The sequence below is a fragment of the Nilaparvata lugens genome, chromosome 1 (genome assembly GCF_014356525.2).
Source record: "Nilaparvata lugens isolate BPH chromosome 1, ASM1435652v1, whole genome shotgun sequence".
In the NCBI taxonomy this organism is placed as follows: Eukaryota; Metazoa; Arthropoda; class Insecta; order Hemiptera; family Delphacidae; genus Nilaparvata; species Nilaparvata lugens.
Genome location: NC_052504.1, coordinates 76979815 through 76999243, shown reverse-complemented (window position 1 = coordinate 76999243; position 19429 = coordinate 76979815). Strand labels below are relative to the sequence as shown.

General features: G+C 33.5%; 2 protein-coding genes across 5 annotated transcripts; both read right to left on the bottom strand.

Moving 5' to 3' along the window:
* Positions 1 to 251: 251 nt before the first annotated feature.
* Positions 252 to 3004, bottom strand: LOC111055593. The gene is made up of 3 exons (XM_022342823.2): positions 2809 to 3004; positions 1721 to 2035; positions 252 to 504 (listed from the first exon to the last, which is right to left on the bottom strand). The coding sequence occupies exons 2-3, from the start codon at positions 1914 to 1916 to the stop codon at positions 323 to 325; spliced, it is 378 nt and encodes a 125-aa protein (XP_022198515.2). The 5' UTR covers positions 1917 to 2035; positions 2809 to 3004; the 3' UTR covers positions 252 to 322.
* A 1114-nt stretch (positions 3005 to 4118) lies between these two features.
* LOC111055595 (zinc finger protein 517) lies at positions 4119 to 19215 on the bottom strand. Of its 4 annotated transcripts, none has more exons than XM_039443660.1 (8): positions 19031 to 19215; positions 16652 to 16979; positions 15719 to 16104; positions 14506 to 14853; positions 12148 to 12375; positions 10177 to 10317; positions 8853 to 8964; positions 4119 to 8007 (listed from the first exon to the last, which is right to left on the bottom strand). In XM_039443660.1, the coding sequence occupies exons 2-8, from the start codon at positions 16946 to 16948 to the stop codon at positions 7987 to 7989; spliced, it is 1533 nt and encodes a 510-aa protein (XP_039299594.1). In that variant the 5' UTR covers positions 16949 to 16979; positions 19031 to 19215; the 3' UTR covers positions 4119 to 7986. The 4 variants fall into 4 exon arrangements, with proteins under 4 accessions (XP_039299594.1, XP_039299589.1, XP_039299583.1 ...); XM_039443655.1 differs by having other exon boundaries at positions 16652 to 16968; positions 19031 to 19214; XM_039443649.1 differs by lacking the exon at positions 19031 to 19215 and adding an exon at positions 17998 to 18924 and having other exon boundaries at positions 10177 to 10314; positions 16652 to 16968.
* Between the last annotated feature and the right edge of the window lie 214 nt (positions 19216 to 19429).

The following is a 19429-nucleotide window of genomic DNA, read 5'->3' as shown; positions in this document are numbered from 1 at the left end:
CCATAATGTGTTCTATTGACATAATAGAACTGTTGCAGCAGTTTTAGTTTTGAGTGTCAAATCTTAAGTGACTTTTTCCGAATATTACCTACACTATTCTGTCATCATAAGTTGGCAGTGTGCTTCAGTATGAACATTCATATTGAGTTATTACTACAAGATTCTACTTGATGTATTTTCGGATATATATAATTAACTAAAACAAAATATTTGAGGAATAATCATCTCCCCGATCAAGAAACGACAACATCTTACTTGTTTTATCTTAATTTAATTTTTCACCAAAAACTGTAGATCAAAAGTTCATTTTAAATTATTACTATCAAGCGCATAAACTCCTAGTCGATGATCTGCTTCCTCTTGCAGAGCTCTCAGAGTCGCCACCGGGGCATGGCGGTGCGGGTGGACACCTGTTCTTGTCGTCACCGTCAAAGTCTCCATCCAGAATCGCTCTGGCCACCTGGAGGCGTCTGGCACTCACCGTTGGCGTTGGATCCTTCAGATCTTCAAATAAAAATACAGACATGAAATATTTCCAGAGAATTGATAAATATACACAGTAGTACTCAAATGTAGGCACGCTCTATTACAATTTATTTTGGTGTTCTAGGATGTTTATTTTGAAGTATTTTTTATTGGAAGTTTATTTCAAAGTTATTATTATTAGAAGTTCTTTATTGTGGTGTTTTCCAAAGGTGCTCTTGGAAAGAGTTTTGGCTGAATTTTACTGCACTCTATATTTATTTATAAAGAGTTTCAAAAAACATGTAAGTATAGTAACTTAGGTATTTCATAAGTGATTATTAAGGCCGAGAAATACAAAGAGTTTTTCAGACGAGTCGGCACGGCACAACAATATATAGAAAGCTCTCAGATTGGCTGATTTTCAATACGTCAACCTAATCGATAAGTTGCGGCAAAAGTATAAATGAATATAATACAGTTTTGTTTTATCCAACACACCGTTGAGCAACTATGCAAGGAGTGGTGGGTTTATTCTGAACCCAAAGGGCCCAGCCACACAGAGAGCTATCTACAATACAATATCTATATCATCTTCATAAATTTTGATCGCAGATCTCTCAAGCTCTCTGCGTGACCGGGTCCAATAGGCTACTTGGATCTTTTTAGTAGGTATCCTTTGAGAAAACATTCTTACAACTATGAAGCATTTTTTCTAAACAAAATTGAGAAATGAGGTTTTTATTTAAGAAACAGTTTGTAAAATTATTTCAAAAATTGTTTACACTAAGACACCCAGGCTTGAATAATATAGGTACCTGTAGAATATTATATCTATGGTTCTTAGTATAACAACTCAAGTCACACAATAATATTATTGGCTCATCTATTTCACTATCCATGACAAACTACAAGTAATAATCCGTTTTTGAACTATTTTCAACCACACTAAAGTCTAATTACTTTGAATATTAGTTATTAAAACTATTACTCAAAGTAGACTGCTTTCGGATTTTTAAAATCTATTCTCAGCACTCAAGTGTCTCACGAGTGTTGAGAATGGATTTAAAAAATCCGAAAGCGCTCCACAGTGGGTACAAATTTTTAATAACAAATATCCAAAGAAATTAGACTGTAGTGTCGCTGAAAATAGTTCAAAAACAGAATATTATTGGCTTTAAGTTTTTTGTTGGATGTATTGAAAGTAACAATTAACTAAAATATAAAAGAGAGACCAATTTCCGTATTAAATACTCACTGATTGGAGGACGGGACAGAATCCAAACGCGTTCCAACAGAGCAGTGTTTGTGTCGGTCGTATCTCTGTCTTTTCTTGATGCTTCCACCAACAGAATGTTTTTGGGACCACAAGTACCTGGATCAATCGTCTGTTTGTTTTGTAGCAATTGCTCACTCAGAGTACAATCAAACTTCAATTTCTTGCAACTGGACATTTTGAAACTCGAAACAAGTAATAAAATACTCCACAGTAAATTTGGAAATCTTGTCAAGACCTCAAGTCAATTTCTATGTTAGCTCAGGGTATTGTCAGTGAGGTGTTTTCATATACAGACTGAAAAAATAAACATAAATATTACGATTGAATTTTAAAAAACACAATTTTATATAGGATTATTATACTATTATTCAAAAATAATAATTATAATAGAATATTGTACTGTTATCAAGTATGGTAAAGTTGTGTCTAGTGACAAAGATCTAGCTGTCAAAATATTGGTACAATAGATAATAATATATATACAACCTTCTAATTTAATTACCAAATTGTACTGAAGATACAGTAGAGCATCGATTATTAGACATCTGTTGGATAATAATTATAATAAAATTGAAAACCGAATTGAATTACACAAAATGGTAAGTATTTAAACTAAAATGTAAATGAAGGATAAGTGTAGGTCTATACAATTCATAGTAAATATATAAATACAGTATTATATACTACTAAGTCTACTAAATATTTTAATACCTTCAGCTTCATCCATTACCCACAATTATTGTGGGATCGATGGCGTCAAAAAATCAAAACACGTACAAACACATGAAAAAAAAACTGTAACTTAACAGTTCAGTTTTTAGAACCAAATGCAAAGTTTTATTTACGTATACACTTTAGAGCTAGGGTAGAATTGAATTAAAATTATTTTTGGGATTTCCAGTTATCCTGACACTGTCATGCAACAATTCGCAATCAGTGCTCTAAAAGGTTCATTTGTTTTGAAATCAAAGTTTACCAACTTGTTAGTAATATCATTTACTATATAATAGTTCAAAAACTAATTTTAAGCAAACAATACTGAAAATTGATAAAAACTATTTACTCACAAAAGGTCAATATAGAAATTATTTTCAATTTTTGTTTCTAAATCATGTCTATTATATAAACACCACTGATGGAATGGCAATTACCCATGTGTATTTGGAACCCATGTTAAATGTTGTTTATTTCTCAAAACATTTGGAAAACATGTGTAAAAATTCTATCGATATGGTTAAACAGTTGTTAGAACCACAGTATATAGAAGAAGATTTCATTAATATTGAAGATTTCAAGAATATTTTCATCTAAATACCATGGTCAAAACTGTCAAAAAATGTCATGGCCTTATCAAGGATATTTAATTATTTTATACCTAGGGCAATACAATTATTTTCTTAATATATAAATGTCACTAGGCAATATTTTACACAGTGATTTTATATTACTTATTGATATCATCATGAATAATGGCATATAATTTCTGATATTGATAGCTAGCATGCCTGACAGATAGAACCAATGTCAACTGGTATCATCTACCTCAATCAGTACCTATCACAGTCGACTTGGATAGAAACATTTAATAGTTCCCATACAGCCTTTTAGAATTCACTTAAATTCGTCTTAAACAATTATTTTTGAATGCAATTAAAACATTCAGGTTCAGCATGATACGCCCCTTTCTCAAGAAGTATGTCTGCGAATCGGCAACTGTAAATGATCTGAATTCTTTCTTTGAGTTTTCTACAAGCGATTGACTGTTAACATTGAAATCCTCATATTCCTATAAAGAAATGTAACTACTTCAAGGGAGTGAATGGCTGGAACAGTGGGAAGCTGGAGTCTTTTGAATATGGGCTTACAAAAGGAAGTTAGCATTACACCTTCACGAACTCGAACACCTTTCTTTTGCTTTTTAAAATCTTTAAATTAGGGTATTTTTTCTAAATAAACAAGACAAAACAACATGCTACATCTTATAAGTGGCAAAAATACCTGTAATGAACCCTTAGAGCTGTTTTGAGATTTGAATTCAATTCAACAGTCCAACAGCAAAGAGCGCATGATACAGTTTTTTTTTTAATTTTTACTATGTGATTATTTTCAAATTTCTCTGCGCAGTTCCATCCCTAGAAACCTAGTCTACCATTTCTAAAGAGTCTACTTCCTAAATTAGTATTTGTGTCCACATTTCAATATATATTCTACCAATATAGAGAATCATTTCTCTCAATTATGCTTGGCCAAGCATCAGATCGTTCTCAAGAGTAATGATTGTGTAATATTTACAATTTTTTCAAAGAGAAAAACATTACGCTATTTTAGTAAAATTAAATAATTGAGCTGGTTTTCCATAATGAAAAAGAACAAGATATCTCAAGCATTGTATACTTTTATTATTAAATATAACATGAGTTAGTCAATAATATAATCTATTAGTATCAATAAAGAGAACTTATAATTAAATCTGATCAAATGAATTGAATACTCTTGAATTGAAATGAATTCTTAAGTACCACACACCACTTCAATTAAAAAAAAAACAATCGAACATCTCGACCCTATTCTGAGTTATGTTAAAAACAACAATGGCATGAACTAATATTGAATTTATAATACTGATTTATGCACATTGATATAATATAAGATACAATAACAGTGTCCTGTATAGAATGATAGTTATTGATATTAATGCTAACCAGGAAAAGTTGATCTATGGAATCTATAAATATTAATTTGTTTTAAAATACAATATTTTGTGTATTACACGCATTTAAAAAAATCCTATTGATTTAGCTGTCGTTTGCAGGTGAGGTGGTATTCAGATAAGGAATTACTATTTACAAAATTATAATCAAATTAAATAATAAAAGTAGAACAAATTTTAAATTGTATTATTGGAGAAGCAAACAAAATTCAGCCATCATTCTGTCGAATTACGTGCATGATTTGTAACTTATAATGACGAAGATTGATCATTTTCCCCATTAATATATGCTTGTGTTTACTAAGAGTTTCAGGATGAATAGAGTTATACTTGGTGTCTCTTAATCAAATTCATATAAAACAATCTAATTCTGATGAAATAATGAATAACTTTGAAATCCACCAATAAAAAATGAGTAATTCTATCAGGATTAGATTTTGAACAATTTTTAAAATTTCAAGATACATCTTTGAGATCACATTTAGCTTATAAGTTATTAGGACAAAATATATGCAAATTCAAAAATTTTCATCTCAATAACATTTTTGCCTACTAATCCATTAAAAATTATTGGAAAAGTGTGTTGTGGACAATTTTATGAACATGCGATTCAATATTGAATACTTGAATGCAAGTTGAATGATTCGATTTGAAATGAGTTGAACTTCATGACGTCTACAATATAATCTATGAGAAATATGAATTTCATATTCCTCCATGTCTATGAAATTTATAATACTCTATGACATGTACTTCATAGCCTACGATATTTACAATACACTATTAATTTATTTAGGAGTTTACAGTTAATCACATATACGGAGTAGTCTACACTTGAAACTATTATATATAGTTATCATTTTTACTGTCTGTCATCTAGACTATTTCATTATTTATTTCTAAGTACAAAACGAATAAAAATGATTTTATTGATAAATATATATTGTAAAAAAATAAATAGAGACATAATAGTAAAATAAAATAAAAAATGAACATACAAGTAATTATAAGCAGAAGTAGAAATAATTAAAAATATTCAATGTATATTATTATAAGATAGTCTAACAGCAAGCTGAATAATTGATCCATCAAGGATGTGAGCTAAATAAAATTAACATTGTCTCAATTAAACACTAAATTAGAACTGGGCTTATAAAAAATACCATTAATGAGAAATTATGAGATTAATTAACTATTAATCCCAAAATACTAGCAATTATAACGAAAACAAATAAAATAATAAATAAATATATTGTCTATGTATATAATATATAACTATAAATAATATCTAGTTGTGTTAATAAGATACAGTAGTGAAGAACGTTTCTGTGATTCGGCTTAGAAGATTTTTAATAGTATATTATAAAATATTATGGGGATAGCCATAGGACGTAGCCATTTTAAATGAAAAGTCTGTATAATATTTTCAGATGAATAAACTAAATAGTTACTTCCTCTGGTATTAGTTTTTCTAAAACTGTTAGATCGTTTATCACAAACATTTGTCAATTAGTTGAGTGTAGTAGTTAGTAGCGTGTGTCAATAAGTTGATAAAATCATCTCCTGAGCTTCCTAACCCATATGAGGATCCAAAGCTATTAGATATTATGAGAGAATAGGCATGACAAAGTATGTGACTTCACCTAGTATGGCTAAAGAGCCGAAGAAATTGCAGTTATTTTCATTTAAAGGAAAAGTTATCAATTAGATGGAACTGAAGTCATGATTGTCTTTCATCTCAAAAGAAGCACATCACAATTCTGCTACACACGATTGAGAAAGTTTTATATTTATATACTTCATTCATCCTCACTGCATAGAAAATCTACAAATTTTATTTACAGTTTTTTTTTTTTTTTTGATTTGCTGAAGTTATCTATACTTGCTATACTTTCCAATTTAAAAACTTCAAACGAATAAGCTATAAATTTAAAATAAACATTTTAGTAAACGAATCAAAGTTTCGCCAAAAATCGGCCACTTTAGAGTTTGACTTGTTTTTCTCCTCACTAAAAAAAATTGTTTCATGCGCAAAATAGAGCTGGTTTTCATCTATTAACTGTTGTAGGTACGCTACATTAGTGTAATAAATACCTAATATTGAGTTGAAACTATTTCAACAGCTACATACATGTGATGTAAATTCTAGTGCATGACGCATAAGTCGAAAATAAATTCAATACAAATAAAATATAAGCTACCACAATTTATAAACATGAAAATATCGAATATGTTATGGATTTCTCGCGGTTATGAGTACGACAATGATTATACAATTCAATTTGAATACAAATCGATATGGGCTCACTTGCTAAACTACTCAAGAAGAGTTGTGAATGAAAGATCAGCAATCCAGTACCTTGTTGGTTATTAATGACAGCGATTTAGAACAAAGAAAAACGGTGATCTAGAACTTCCCAGCGCTAATAAAAGGAAATTTGGGAATGTTGTTAAAGCTTGTGGATTAGCAAGCTCACAACAATCATCCAATGAAACCACTTTGATATGAGAGTATATGTGCGCTTAAGGCCACCAAATATCAAGGAACAAGTGAAAAGATTAGTGTGCTCACAGCCGTGGATTCGAAAATGCTGGTATGCGATCACATAGAGGAAGAGAAGCGTCGTTTAGAATAGAAAATGAGCATAGATTACACAAAGTAGGAACATTACTGTCACTACGAGAGTCAGAAAGTCTAATCTAAATTTCAGTTCCACAGAAAAACTGCTTGAAATCATCAACGTATAAAACATGAAACGGGCGAGTTTTTTCATTTTTCGACTACTGTCTTGCTTGTTATAATTTTTAATACACTACTGTTGTTCTACATATTCCTAGTTAAATTTATATAAAAAATCAACATTAAGCTTACAAAACAATTAGAACATTCATTTTTTTAGGAATCACAGAGTCAAGAATATAAAATATTACCGACGATTATTAACAATTTTTTGAAATGGCTTTGTTCATTCATTAAAATATCAATATTTTAAACAATTATTTCTCTAACAAAAACTAATTTCTTTAGTTATTAGTTATTTTATCATAGAATAATAGGATATAGCCTAATTTAATCACTTTAAAACTGTTCCTTTGATGAATTCCTTGAAAATTGTTGGATAATTACCAACAGAATAACTGTACAGAATCATAGAGAATAACTGTATAATACAGTTCTAGGATAGGAAGATTAAAATTAGTTTCCAAATCTAATACATTATTCATATTTCTGTATCAAGTTTAAGTTTAAAATACTGCAATAACCAAACCCAATTTAATTTACAATGCATACATCTAGCATATTAATATTCTATTAAAAAATAATTTCTGCTAAACTAAAATACTTTCATACAATGATTATGGCATGCTACATCATTGTTCAATTCATAAATGTTCTGTCACTTCTGGGTATTTTTTCACCAAGTTAAAAAGAAGTGTTCCTTTGAAACAAGGTCACAAGTTTCGAAATGTTTCATGTCTGTTGAAGTCAAGCCTATCGGAATTTTCGAATATTCTTGCTTGGATTAGGAGGGGGTCACTGTGACTGTTGATTAAACTGTAACATAAAATTATAAAATCATAGAATTAATAATAAATAATAGTAATTGAAAAATCTTTGATTTTTACATAGGATACATCTCAAGTACACTTCATAAGACATAAAAATTCACTTGCACATACATTTTATTCGCTCATTCTGTATCATGGATATCCATGTAAACGAGCTGAAATGTGCTACACGAACTATGTGTGTGTACGAACCACCAACTCGTTTGCAGGGTGAGCAATCGCATATTTTTATAAACATTGCGATTGTTCGTGCATAGGATTGATACATTTACCATATCATAAACATATTGAAGTATCAGAATTTGAGGTTAAAAATATTTGTCAATTTTATACCGCAATAGGTCTCAAACGCATATTTTGCACAAAAATTGATAAAATAACAATAATGGGAAATCATATTTTTAATTTAATGAAATCAAATTTAGGTCAAAGAATGCCATATAATATTAATTTATGAAAGAATAATAGTTTTTCTTCCTATGTATTTTAAATATATTATGCAAAGAAATCCTACTGGTTCGCTTATATTTGACAGCCGAACTCCATGGGAACTCCATGGATAGGACGCGGAACTCGGACCGCAGAACTCAGTACACCTGACTGCTCTCTGAGCGACATTCGAAAGCAATCTCAAACTTCAAATCATCAGTCGAACATAGTCCCCCTTTTAAATTCATTATTTTATTTCATTATTCACTAGGATAGTTAATTTCTATTCATGCAATTAAATTGTAATTTCTATTAAATATATAATATTGTAGTCTGTTGAATGAATAAAAGCAAACAGAGACCAGTTTCCAACAGATGTTTATAAATAGAAAGAATGTTTACCTGTGAAGAAGAGTTCATGACGTCATTCAAAGAAGGAACATGAGAAGATCGATTCTGTGAAGGTCCACCAACAGGAGGAACTAAACCTGGGAAAACGCTTCCACGGCGTGACCTGAAACCAAACAATTACATACTTTAAGTTCAACAAATCAAATGAAAATAGCCTACAGCAAAAGAACATCATTTTATTAATAAGAGACATAGAAGTCGTTCACACCTGCGACACGGCCAGCTTGTTTGCTAACCGTTTATTCAATAAATTTTAGCGTGAATGTCCACTTATTTTTGAGAAAGCTTGACATTCATAAATTATTAAATTCAAAAAAATAAAGAAGATAGAATAAATGTGACTAGAAGATTGTATGTCGGTTAGGGCTGATTAGAATGTGAATTTTTTAACATGAATAGCTAAGTTTCTAGAAATGTTACATTATATGAATAAAGTGGAGTATTGATAATCATCATAATGCTTTCTCATGTAAGTTTTTTTAAATAAATACGGTAATTTTAATCATGATGGTGTTCAATAAAATAATTCCATTGCTATTTTTTGACGCTATTGATTACTCAACCACAATCTTAAGGTGCAATTCCCTAGAGGCGTGTCGACAAGCGCAGCTATAAGCAGGCTTGTCGAGACTATAAGCAAGCAGCTAGAAACGCGTCGTTCGAGACGCGTCACCTCTGAGAAATTGCACCTTAAGGGCCGGTTCCGATCTCGGGATTTAGCTAAGTTCTAGACATTAAACAACTGGAGTAAGAAAATTGGCTTTCCGAAACGGGGCATAGTCCCGTTAATCTGATTAGGGAATAAAATTAAATTTCGAAAAACTAGAAAATTGAATACAAAATAACATAAACAGAAAATAGTGTAAAGTTTTAGCTATTTTGAGTTATTTAGGAATGTTTCATTTCGTCAAGAAAAAACGTTTCCAATTATAGAAATGAGAAAATGAAGATTATAATAAAAGCTAAGTATACGCCCAGTTTCGGAAAACCAATTTTGAGAAAACCAGCAACACTCCAGCTGTTTAAAGTCTAGAACTTAGCTAAATTCCAAGCTCGGAAACCGGACCTTAGACTTATTAAAGATATCGGTATCTTTTTGTTTGATGGTTAAAAATTGATGTTTTTTTGTTAACAAGTTTGTTCCAAGCTTCATTCAAATTAACTAACATGTCACATTTTCATATCTGTTCTTGGCAAAGTAAAAAACTTAATTCCAAGCTGACAACATTGTAATCTTGCTACTAATTTTTCGTTTATTTGAACAGTAGAATTAATGCCCTAATACGATTAGGAGAATTGAGAATAATTGACTTACGGAGGGTTGGTCATGTGACGTTCGAATACTTTCCAGTGATTTTCGAGGTTGATGGAAGGCCGGGGCTCCGATGATGAGGATGATGGCGCTCCTCTCTCTTGGCGACCTTCCACTTCGAATGCAGGCGGCGATTTGCTCCTACTAAACAATACAACATTCATTTAACCTCAATTACTTCAACGACCCCTATTACTGGGCTGGATCACATTTCACCCATACATTTTTAATCAATTCTTATTTTCTGGTAGTCATTTCATTTCATTTTTCATCCCACTGACCACCTATGAAAGGGGTATAAGGATTTGTCAATTATAATCTAAGTCGTCAATCTTTGCATTCCATAATGCAAAAAGAATTCCTCACTGGAATAAGGACAAACCTGCAACAACTCCTCCCTCACCTTAATTCTGAACTTTTCACCTGTAAGAGCCTTTATGCGTGTTGGCAATGAATTATAAAGCCGAATTCCTGCACTCTTTACCCCCCTCTCATACATACCAGTTCGATGAATGTCGTCTCTGAGGTTTTGTCTATATCTGGTATTGTATGAGTGGAACAACTCTCCTGTATTGAACCTATCTTTATTCCTATCAATAAAACAAAGAGCCTCCAAAATATATACACCTGGTAGTGGGAGAATCTTCAACTCTTTGAAATAATCTCTACAACTTGCTCAAATAGATTCACCCACCATCACTCTAACTGCCCACTTTTGAATCCTGAATATATGAATTGCATGAGTTGAATTGCCCCAAAATATATATAACATCGTATGAAAGAAGAGAATGGAACACAGCAAAATAAACTCTTCTAAGCGTTCCTCCATCCAGCAATTTCTTCACGGTTCTAAGAACAAATACTGCCGAGTTTAGTTTGCTTTTTAGCTGGTCTAAATGAGGTCGCCAGGAGAGTTCAGAGTCCAGCACAACTCCAAGTACCTTTGCCTCGTTTGATGAACCTATGTTTCCATCTCTCGTATCCGATACAGCTTCCCGAGCCTTCCTGAATGGAATCTGCATAGTCTTATTGTAATTTAGTACCAACATATTTGAGGCCAGCCATTCTTCTAGTTTCTGAAGAGCTCTTCTACTTTCAGATTCATCAGCGTATAAAACACAGTGTGCTGGCTCAAGGTGTGGTGGCAAGTCGTTAATATATAGAAGGAAAAGCAAAGGACCAAGGACTGATCCCTGAGGGACCCCACTCCTCGCCTGTAACCATTCCGACTGATACACGAAAGAGTGAGACTGTATTTCCACCCGCTGATGTCTCTCATCAAAGTATGATACGAACCACTTGAGAACCTTGCCTCATATATTCCTTTCTATCAATAATGTATCTTATTGTTTATTATATAAAGAATAGTGTGTCTCATCAATAATTCATATTCTAATTCTGCGATAAATGACTGTTCGAATGTTATTCATCAAGTCACAAGTCAACATTGTCCTCTTCAACCACATCCACATCTCTTATGAAATCAACATCTCAACAGTCATCTGGCTCACAAACTTCAAACAGTACTTTTCCTATTCCACGTTCACTCAAATTTGATACGACATAATCGTTATGTTGGGAATACGTTAATAACAACACTCCCTCGTATACTTGACATTAAAAAAAAAAAAAAAAAAAAAACAAGTGATTACTACTGGGTAAAATATTACCCAAGGAGTCACAGAACAGACACACTAGCAACGCAACACGAACACTTGTTACACTGCATTGAAGAACACTGCCACTAAGAAAAATGCATGGAGTAAGGGAGCTTTATGTAGGCATTATCGACAACCTAGGGCATCTAAATTTTCAAAGCCCTGGGTGATTTTTAACCAACCTTAATAAACTTTTAATCAACCTTATTTTTACCCAACCTTTAATCAACGGTTGGGAGATCATTATGTATAGAATTTAATTTGTAGATTATGAACTATGTTTGATTATACTAAATAATGCAAGATTTCAGCTTACGGTGAAGTAGAAGTCATATGTCGCTCGAATACTCTCCAGTGGTTCTCAAGATTGACAGACTGCCTGGCATCAGAAGGCATGGAGCCTCCACCACCACCTCCTCCTCCTCCACCACCGCCTCCAGCGCCACCTCCGCCTCCACCACCACCTCCTCCTCCCCCGCCACCTCCACCGCCGCCTCCTCTTTCTGGGCGTTCATCGGCATCAAAATTCGGCGACTTACTTCGACTAAAGAAAACAAAAACATTGATTAAAACTTAATTTCAGATAATTCATGTTTATTCTACATCAAGTTAATGTTAGAAAGGTCTATTTAAGGGATAAATATACATTGCAAATAAATGAATATAATATAAATATACAACAAATTATCTTTGGTGAATGAACAAAACATTATTTACTGATCCTCTCATAATATGTAGCCCATAGGAGTAAACTTTTGCTTTCATAAACTAGAAAATTCGCCACTGACCCCGGGTGCCTAGAGTTCTTTAAAAACGCACCAGAAGAATTGCACGAAAAGATTTGGGTCTTTTTAATAATGTGTTAGAGAATGCAGACTGAAAAAGCTTTAGGGAAGCGGCGATATTTCCTATTCATGATAAAGGAAACACGGCCGATGCACGAAATTATAGAGGCATATCATTCGTAAATGCGCTAGCAAAGTGGTTTGCAGGTGTCCTTTTGGCTAGACTTGAAAAGTGGATGTGCGACCAAGTGGGATTCAGAAAAGGCTATTCCACGGTTGACAAGATATTCAGTCTACACAATATTAAAGTTTGAAGCTGCGAGGAAGAAGGAAAAAGGTACATAGGTTCTTTGTTGACCTAAAATCGGCGTTTGATCTTGTTGATAGGGGTGCACTCCGATGGGAGTACAGTAGATGGCTTGATCAGTTCAGATTCCAAATCTAGCTCTACCAAACTTGGCTAACCTTATTGTTATTTATTTATTTTATTTATTTATTTTCATCCACTGACCACCTGATAAAGGGGTATAAGGATATGTCAATTTTTCATTAGTCAAACATAAAATGTTATCATCTACCTACGTAAACCTCCATTTTGAGGTTTATAATAATTTCTATACTCCTCCACTGAGTAAGCGCAAATGGACAGCAACTCTTTTTTTAATAAAAATCTGAAAACCTTTCCAGAAGTATCTTTTATGTGAGAGGGCAATATGTTGTACATCCGGATACCTGAACTTCTTACACCTCTCTCATACATAGCACTTTGATGAGCATCTTCTCTTAAATTATTTCTGAATCTGGTTGGATATTGATGAAATGTTTCTCCTGTATTTAATTCGTTTATGTGTTTCTTTATAAAGCAGACTGTTTCTAGGATATATTGACTTGGGAGTGGTAGAATACCAAGTGCTTTAAAGTAGGGCCGTAGTAGTAGTATTGTATTCCATAATAATTTTAGGTATATTTTTGATTTGATAAGCACTAGCCTATTTGTATATCCCCTCTATTTCTTTTATACATTTTATTTAGTTCTCCCTGGTACTCCATCATGTGGACGTGATTCATTCACTTACATGATAGATTATAGATGACTCTGTAGGCTAGGTATTTTGAAGGAGACTGTCATTAACATAATAATAGTAATTATTATTATTTTATTCACATGCTAATATATTAATCTATGTTATTTTTGGTTTTATTCATTATCATACATTTTGAATAATTACAATTCTATTGTTTATTTTACTTGCACGAGTTGTCTGTCTGTATTGATTGTTTTATATTTTGTGGAAATAAATAGATAAATATATATTTTTTTGCCAATTTCATCACTTACAATGTGTGTATTTTTTTGCAACCTAAAGGTGCATTTTCGTTTGTGCGTAAATTTCCGTAGTGGACGACGGCAAGCATTGTTGAAATTCATATAGTCCAAATTTCAAGTGTGCTAAAATAGCTGATCAAATAGGCGACTTATCATTATTTGTGATTATTATTCAAGAATAAAAACATTTCTAATAATATCAACATATTGCCATTTGAAAGCATAAAAAAGTATAAACTCAAGATCCCCCATAAAACATAATCTTTTAGGTTATTTAGACAAATTGAAATCCACACAATGTGAGATCCTCACCCTGTCGTGTTCGACGACGGCATTTACGCACAAACGAAAACCCAGCTTAAGTCGGTCATCGGCATCATTGTTATATTTAGAAAGGATCTAATCATTGACACCGTGCTGAATACAACTGTCTTATGGATTCCATATTTTGCATTTTCTGATTCACCAAGGCGATTGAGATTTTCTGAAACCTTTTGTCTGATTATTCCTACAGTAGAGACTATTATTATTATTATAGGTTGTTATTTTATTCAAAACTCACTCCTGGCTGACTTGACAGCTGAGATCGGGATAGTTGTGCTGGAGATCGCGGTGCTGGCGGTTGTGGTGGCGAATCAGATAGCTGTCTCGCACAAACGACTTGCCGCAGATGTGACAGTCGAACATGCGGCCGGGCATGTGCGTGCGCATGTGCAGCGTGAACTGGTTCTTGGAGGTGAACGTGAGGTTGCACTGGTTGCAGCCGAGAGGCTTCTCAGACACGTGACTCCAGCGGTGCGCTGACACGTAGCTCTTCACCGCGAACCGCTTCTGGCAGATGTCGCACTCGTACGGACGCTCGCCTGTGTGCACACGCTTGTGTGTGTTCAGGCTGCTCTTCTGCGTGAAACTGCAATCGACAAACAACATTCATTCATACAGCACAACATAGACACAAATTTTGTTTCATTTCTAGTTAAATTCAAATTTTTAGTGCTAAAATAATAAACCTTAATCCGGACCAATTTCTCAGAAGATTAGTAGGAAAACTAAAGTAGGTGAAAAGAACTGGACCTACAGTAACTTTTTCTTCCATATCGACGTATGAGGCTCAAGATTTCTGCTCAAACTATAGAATGCAATGCCATTTATTTAGCTATATTTGTTAGAAGTGGACTAGCTTGTGCATTTATTTTTTCTCTCTGTTTTTTCCTATCTTCCTCTTCCATTCCCCTATTTTTTTGCTCCTCCTCACCCTTCATTCCTTACTTTTATCCATCACAACCCGGTCGTGTGTTGATGGGAAATATATTATTTCATATCCTTTTCAGAGAATCGACAATTATTTGTTGAAACACCGCCGATTTATGAAGTTACATCACAATATTTTATTATCGTTATTCTAATTATTGCATTCAATCTTTATTTTTATTGATTAATTTTTTATACTTTGTAAAATTCGTTAAATAATTAGCATTACCGTCATTTTATGTAAATTAGTGTATAGGCCAGTAAATATTGTAACATACATAAATAAAGAACTCTAATCTAATCTTTTAAGCACACTCCATCATGAAGCCTGTTTCTTGTATTTTTATGAGAAATTTATATTTTGAATGTATTGTTTTTGCATTTTAATTTATAGTGCATTTTGTGTTGGATTCGATAAAATTATTGATCGATTGAGATACTGATATTTGTAGGCTACTAGATACGAAGAGCAGCGGATAGTAACTTGGTTATATTTAATACAATGTGTAATGTGTGGCATTTACCGTTTGAAGCAGACGTCGCACTGGAAGGGCCGTTCGCCGGTGTGCGAGCGCATGTGCACCTCAAGGTAGGGCTTGCGGCAGAAGGTGGCCTCGCACTGGGTGCACTGGAACGGCTTGTTGCCAGAATGCAGCTTCATGTGCACATAGTAGGACGAAGCAGATGACAGCACCTTGCCACACACCTGACACGTCTGCGGTTTGGGCGCGCGAACCGCTCCCATCGGCCCCAAGCCCACCCCCACCCCCGCCTCCTGTTTGCTCGGCAGGTCTGGCCCCCGCCGCGGACTCTTGTCCCCTCCGCCCCCGGCCCCGCCTCTGCCAACCGCCTCCGACACCTCTTGGCTCGACGTGTTGCTCTCGTCGCCGCACCCATAGAAGCCGCCCATCTACAACACAGGAATATTATATCATAATCGCATTCAATATAACACTATTATATGATAATACTCTATAATATGATAAATTTATCTCAAAATAAGTTTTAACTCTTTTGTTTTTTGCAGTGATTTGAAATAGTTTTTTCTTGTCATCAACTTGATTTTGTATTGTGATATTTTTAGTTTTTATTTTGAATCGGACTTTTTGCGATTGCCAACAGCGGCCAAAGACTTTTCTTTTGCTGTGGTGCCTGAAACAATTTCCAGTTTTTTAGTTCTCGGTAGTTAATTTTATTTTCTTGTGATAAGTGTTTGATTTATTAACCTTTGATTTGTTACTTTGTTGAATTTTGGCAATAAAGAATCATCAACAATTAATATATGAGTGTACCAAAAAAACCTTATTCCGGACAAATTTCTCACAGATTAGTTTTTTATTGAATGAACTTCTTTCTTCAGGATTGTATAGATGAATGAACTGTTCTGTTACAAGCTGTGTAAGCAATAAACTCAATTGAACTACGGTTTTTGAACTGGAATTGGATCTACTACGCACCTGTTCAATGGTGGCAGCAGCCTGTGCGCTGATGGGCGGGCGATGGCCGCCGATAGGGCCCTGCGGCTGCGGCGGTTGGCCAGGTTGCGGCGGCGGTCGCTTCACGACCTTGATGCTGGTGCGGCCGTTGCGGAACATGTCGATCCAGCCGTAGACCGACGGCTGCGGCAGCACACTGCCGCCGTAGATGTTGGTGAGGCGGCGGTGGATCTCCGCCCCATCGTAGCCCTCTGCCCACAGGAACCGCACCACGGCTCGCTGCTCAAGCTTCGTGCAGATTACTAGCGGCGCCACCATTTCCACACCATCAATCCGCCCTATCACAACACTACATATTTTCATTGAATCTCAAACTATAATATAATGATCTGTTACTTGATTAATGTAATGTACATTGTATCATATCATTATAATGTGAATAAATATTTTTTTCATTCATTAAAATAATTTTCAAATTTCAAATTTATCTATTCATAAAAAAGCATATTTACAAAATAATAGTGTAACAATAATATAATGAATATACTCCTTGCGAGGTCGATTTGTCCGTGTGCAGGGAGGAATCGAAATAAATCAGAAAGTTAAAATACAGTTAGAATAAAGGAAATCATGGTTATCTTTTTGGTGAGGGCTACTCTTATAAAAATTTGAGTAGGCTACCCTTAATTAAAAAACATTTATTCACAGCATGTTTCAACATATAAATGCCATTTTCATGTGAGTGAAGTCAGTGAATGAAGTGAATCACTTGAAAATGCCATTTATATGTTGAAATATGTTGTGAATAAAAGTTTTTTAATAAAGTGTGATTAAGTTTTTTACTTATTAAGGAAGTTGATACTCGAAAATAGCTTAGAAATCAAAGCGGAATATGAAAAAATATTACCAGTAAAACATACAATATTGATAGTAATAAATCAGCTTAACGATGCTTAAGGGTTTCACTTGGCAGTCATAAATTTATTAGGCTATAATATTCTGCGGGGGAAAAATTGATAAAAAAATAATAAGGATGAATATGTGAAATAGTATGCTGGCATTTTAAATATTTATCTACAAGGCAAATTTAGGAGAGCCTCCGAAGCCTTTGTTCCAATGTGGAGCAGCCACCTGCTCACTCTACGCTTGTTGAACGCAACCCAACACCCCTATATGTCAGAACTGACATATGTCTCGTATGCAATATGACTGAATATTGCGGTAAAGGCCAATGAGCTAGATAAAGACAGTGATAATATTTTTCTGTAATAGGCCTACTGGGTAAAATCAGCTAAGACTTAGCCTAATACAAAAATAAACAAAACGTTTCAAATATGACTTTAATATGCATTTTTTTAAATTCTTACGTTTTACTGGTACCACGGCGTGCATCTTGAATTCAGCTTGCGGTTCGGATTTGACCTGTGTGCCGTAGATTGGGCGGCCTGCCCCCTAATTGCCCTTATGAATGGAAATTACTATGATACTTGATATTAGTCTAACAATGCTATGAGCACACACATAAGATGTATTTTAACATTCTAAATAGACAATGGAGTCAAAGATCCACATAGAACAAAAAAACAAAGCTTTTTACAATACCAACCTTACTTTATTTTCAGGATGTTTAACAAAACTGAAAAAAAATTAGTTTAGGTTGCTGTCATCTAATCAGTACTGAACTACAAACTTTAAACATGGTTCAGCATAAAAATAAGTTATTCAATGGAAGATTAATCAGTTAGTTATAGCCTCAAAGTACCTATCATGAGCCCAGCAACACCTGGGGTTGAATTGGGACATCTTTCACACAAGTTCTGAGTAAACTTGAGATAAACACATACTAAAATTGTTGTAATTGCTTAAATTTTGAATCATAAACGTTTGGAATAATGAATGAAAGTTTGCTATCTTATGATTATGATAACTGTGAGAGGATCTTATTAGTAGGTGTAGGTTAATAAAAACAAATTATTGAACAATTGGAATTTTTCTTAAATCTTATTTTCATGATCAATTTAGCAAATGCTACGTTTAATAGATAACATTATTGCATTCGATCATGATAAGATGAAATAGTGATGAAGAAAAAAGTTGATGTAGGAAAGGGATCGTCTCGCAGATTCCACTAGAGGTTAAAAATAGTCCATTGTGATCGTACAAAACCAATATGGAAATAAGAATAGGAAATAGGACTCTTTCAACTGGGTTGCTCATCAATGATTAGGTTATGTTATTTATCAATATTCATAACACAACCAAACCGGTGGTCATTATTTATAATACTGTATATATATGTAAATGCCGAAACAATATAAATAGACGTTCTCAAGATGTAGTGTAAACAATAAAGTTGTCTAATATATGTATATACACATATTTCATATATATTTTACTAACCTGTAGCAGCGGGAATATGACTCCCCGTAGGATTAATGTGGAATAAAACTGTCTGGAAAACTTTCACAGTAGTTCTAAATAAGATACAGATTCAATCGATCTTTGTTCCAAACCAGAAATAAATAAGTCTGATTTATGAGAATAATATACTTTTTACAAGAATGCTTTACGATCACAGCCACTTAAATCACTAGAAAATAGGCTGAATAATTTTAAAAATATATAAAGTCTTTGAAAAGTGATAAAATACAATTTTTTCTCATCTCAAGGGTGTTTCATTCTTGATTTTAGAATAAAATGAACTCAAAATACAGTATAATGGAGATGAATATAGTTTTTAAACTATTAATGATAGTTACACTTGAATAAATTTACCAATTTCTAATTGATTTGATATAT

Coding starts and splice junctions, on each gene's coding strand:
- LOC111055593 (XM_022342823.2), bottom strand. CDS start 1,916: ATGTCCAGTTGCAAGAAATTGAAGTTTGATTGTACTCTGAGTGAGCAA. Junction 505..1,720: donor TCTGTCCCGTCCTCCAATCA/GTGAGTATTTAA, acceptor TTTTATTTGAAG/ATCTGAAGGATCCAACGCCA.
- LOC111055595 (XM_039443643.1), bottom strand. CDS start 18,022: ATGCACGCCGTGGTACCAGTAAAAC. Junction 16,105..16,651: donor CTGCTGCCACCATTGAACAG/GTGCGTAGTAGA, acceptor CCTGTGTTGTAG/ATGGGCGGCTTCTATGGGTG. Junction 10,318..12,147: donor CATATGACTTCTACTTCACC/GTAAGCTGAAAT, acceptor TGTATTGTTTAG/TAGGAGCAAATCGCCGCCTG.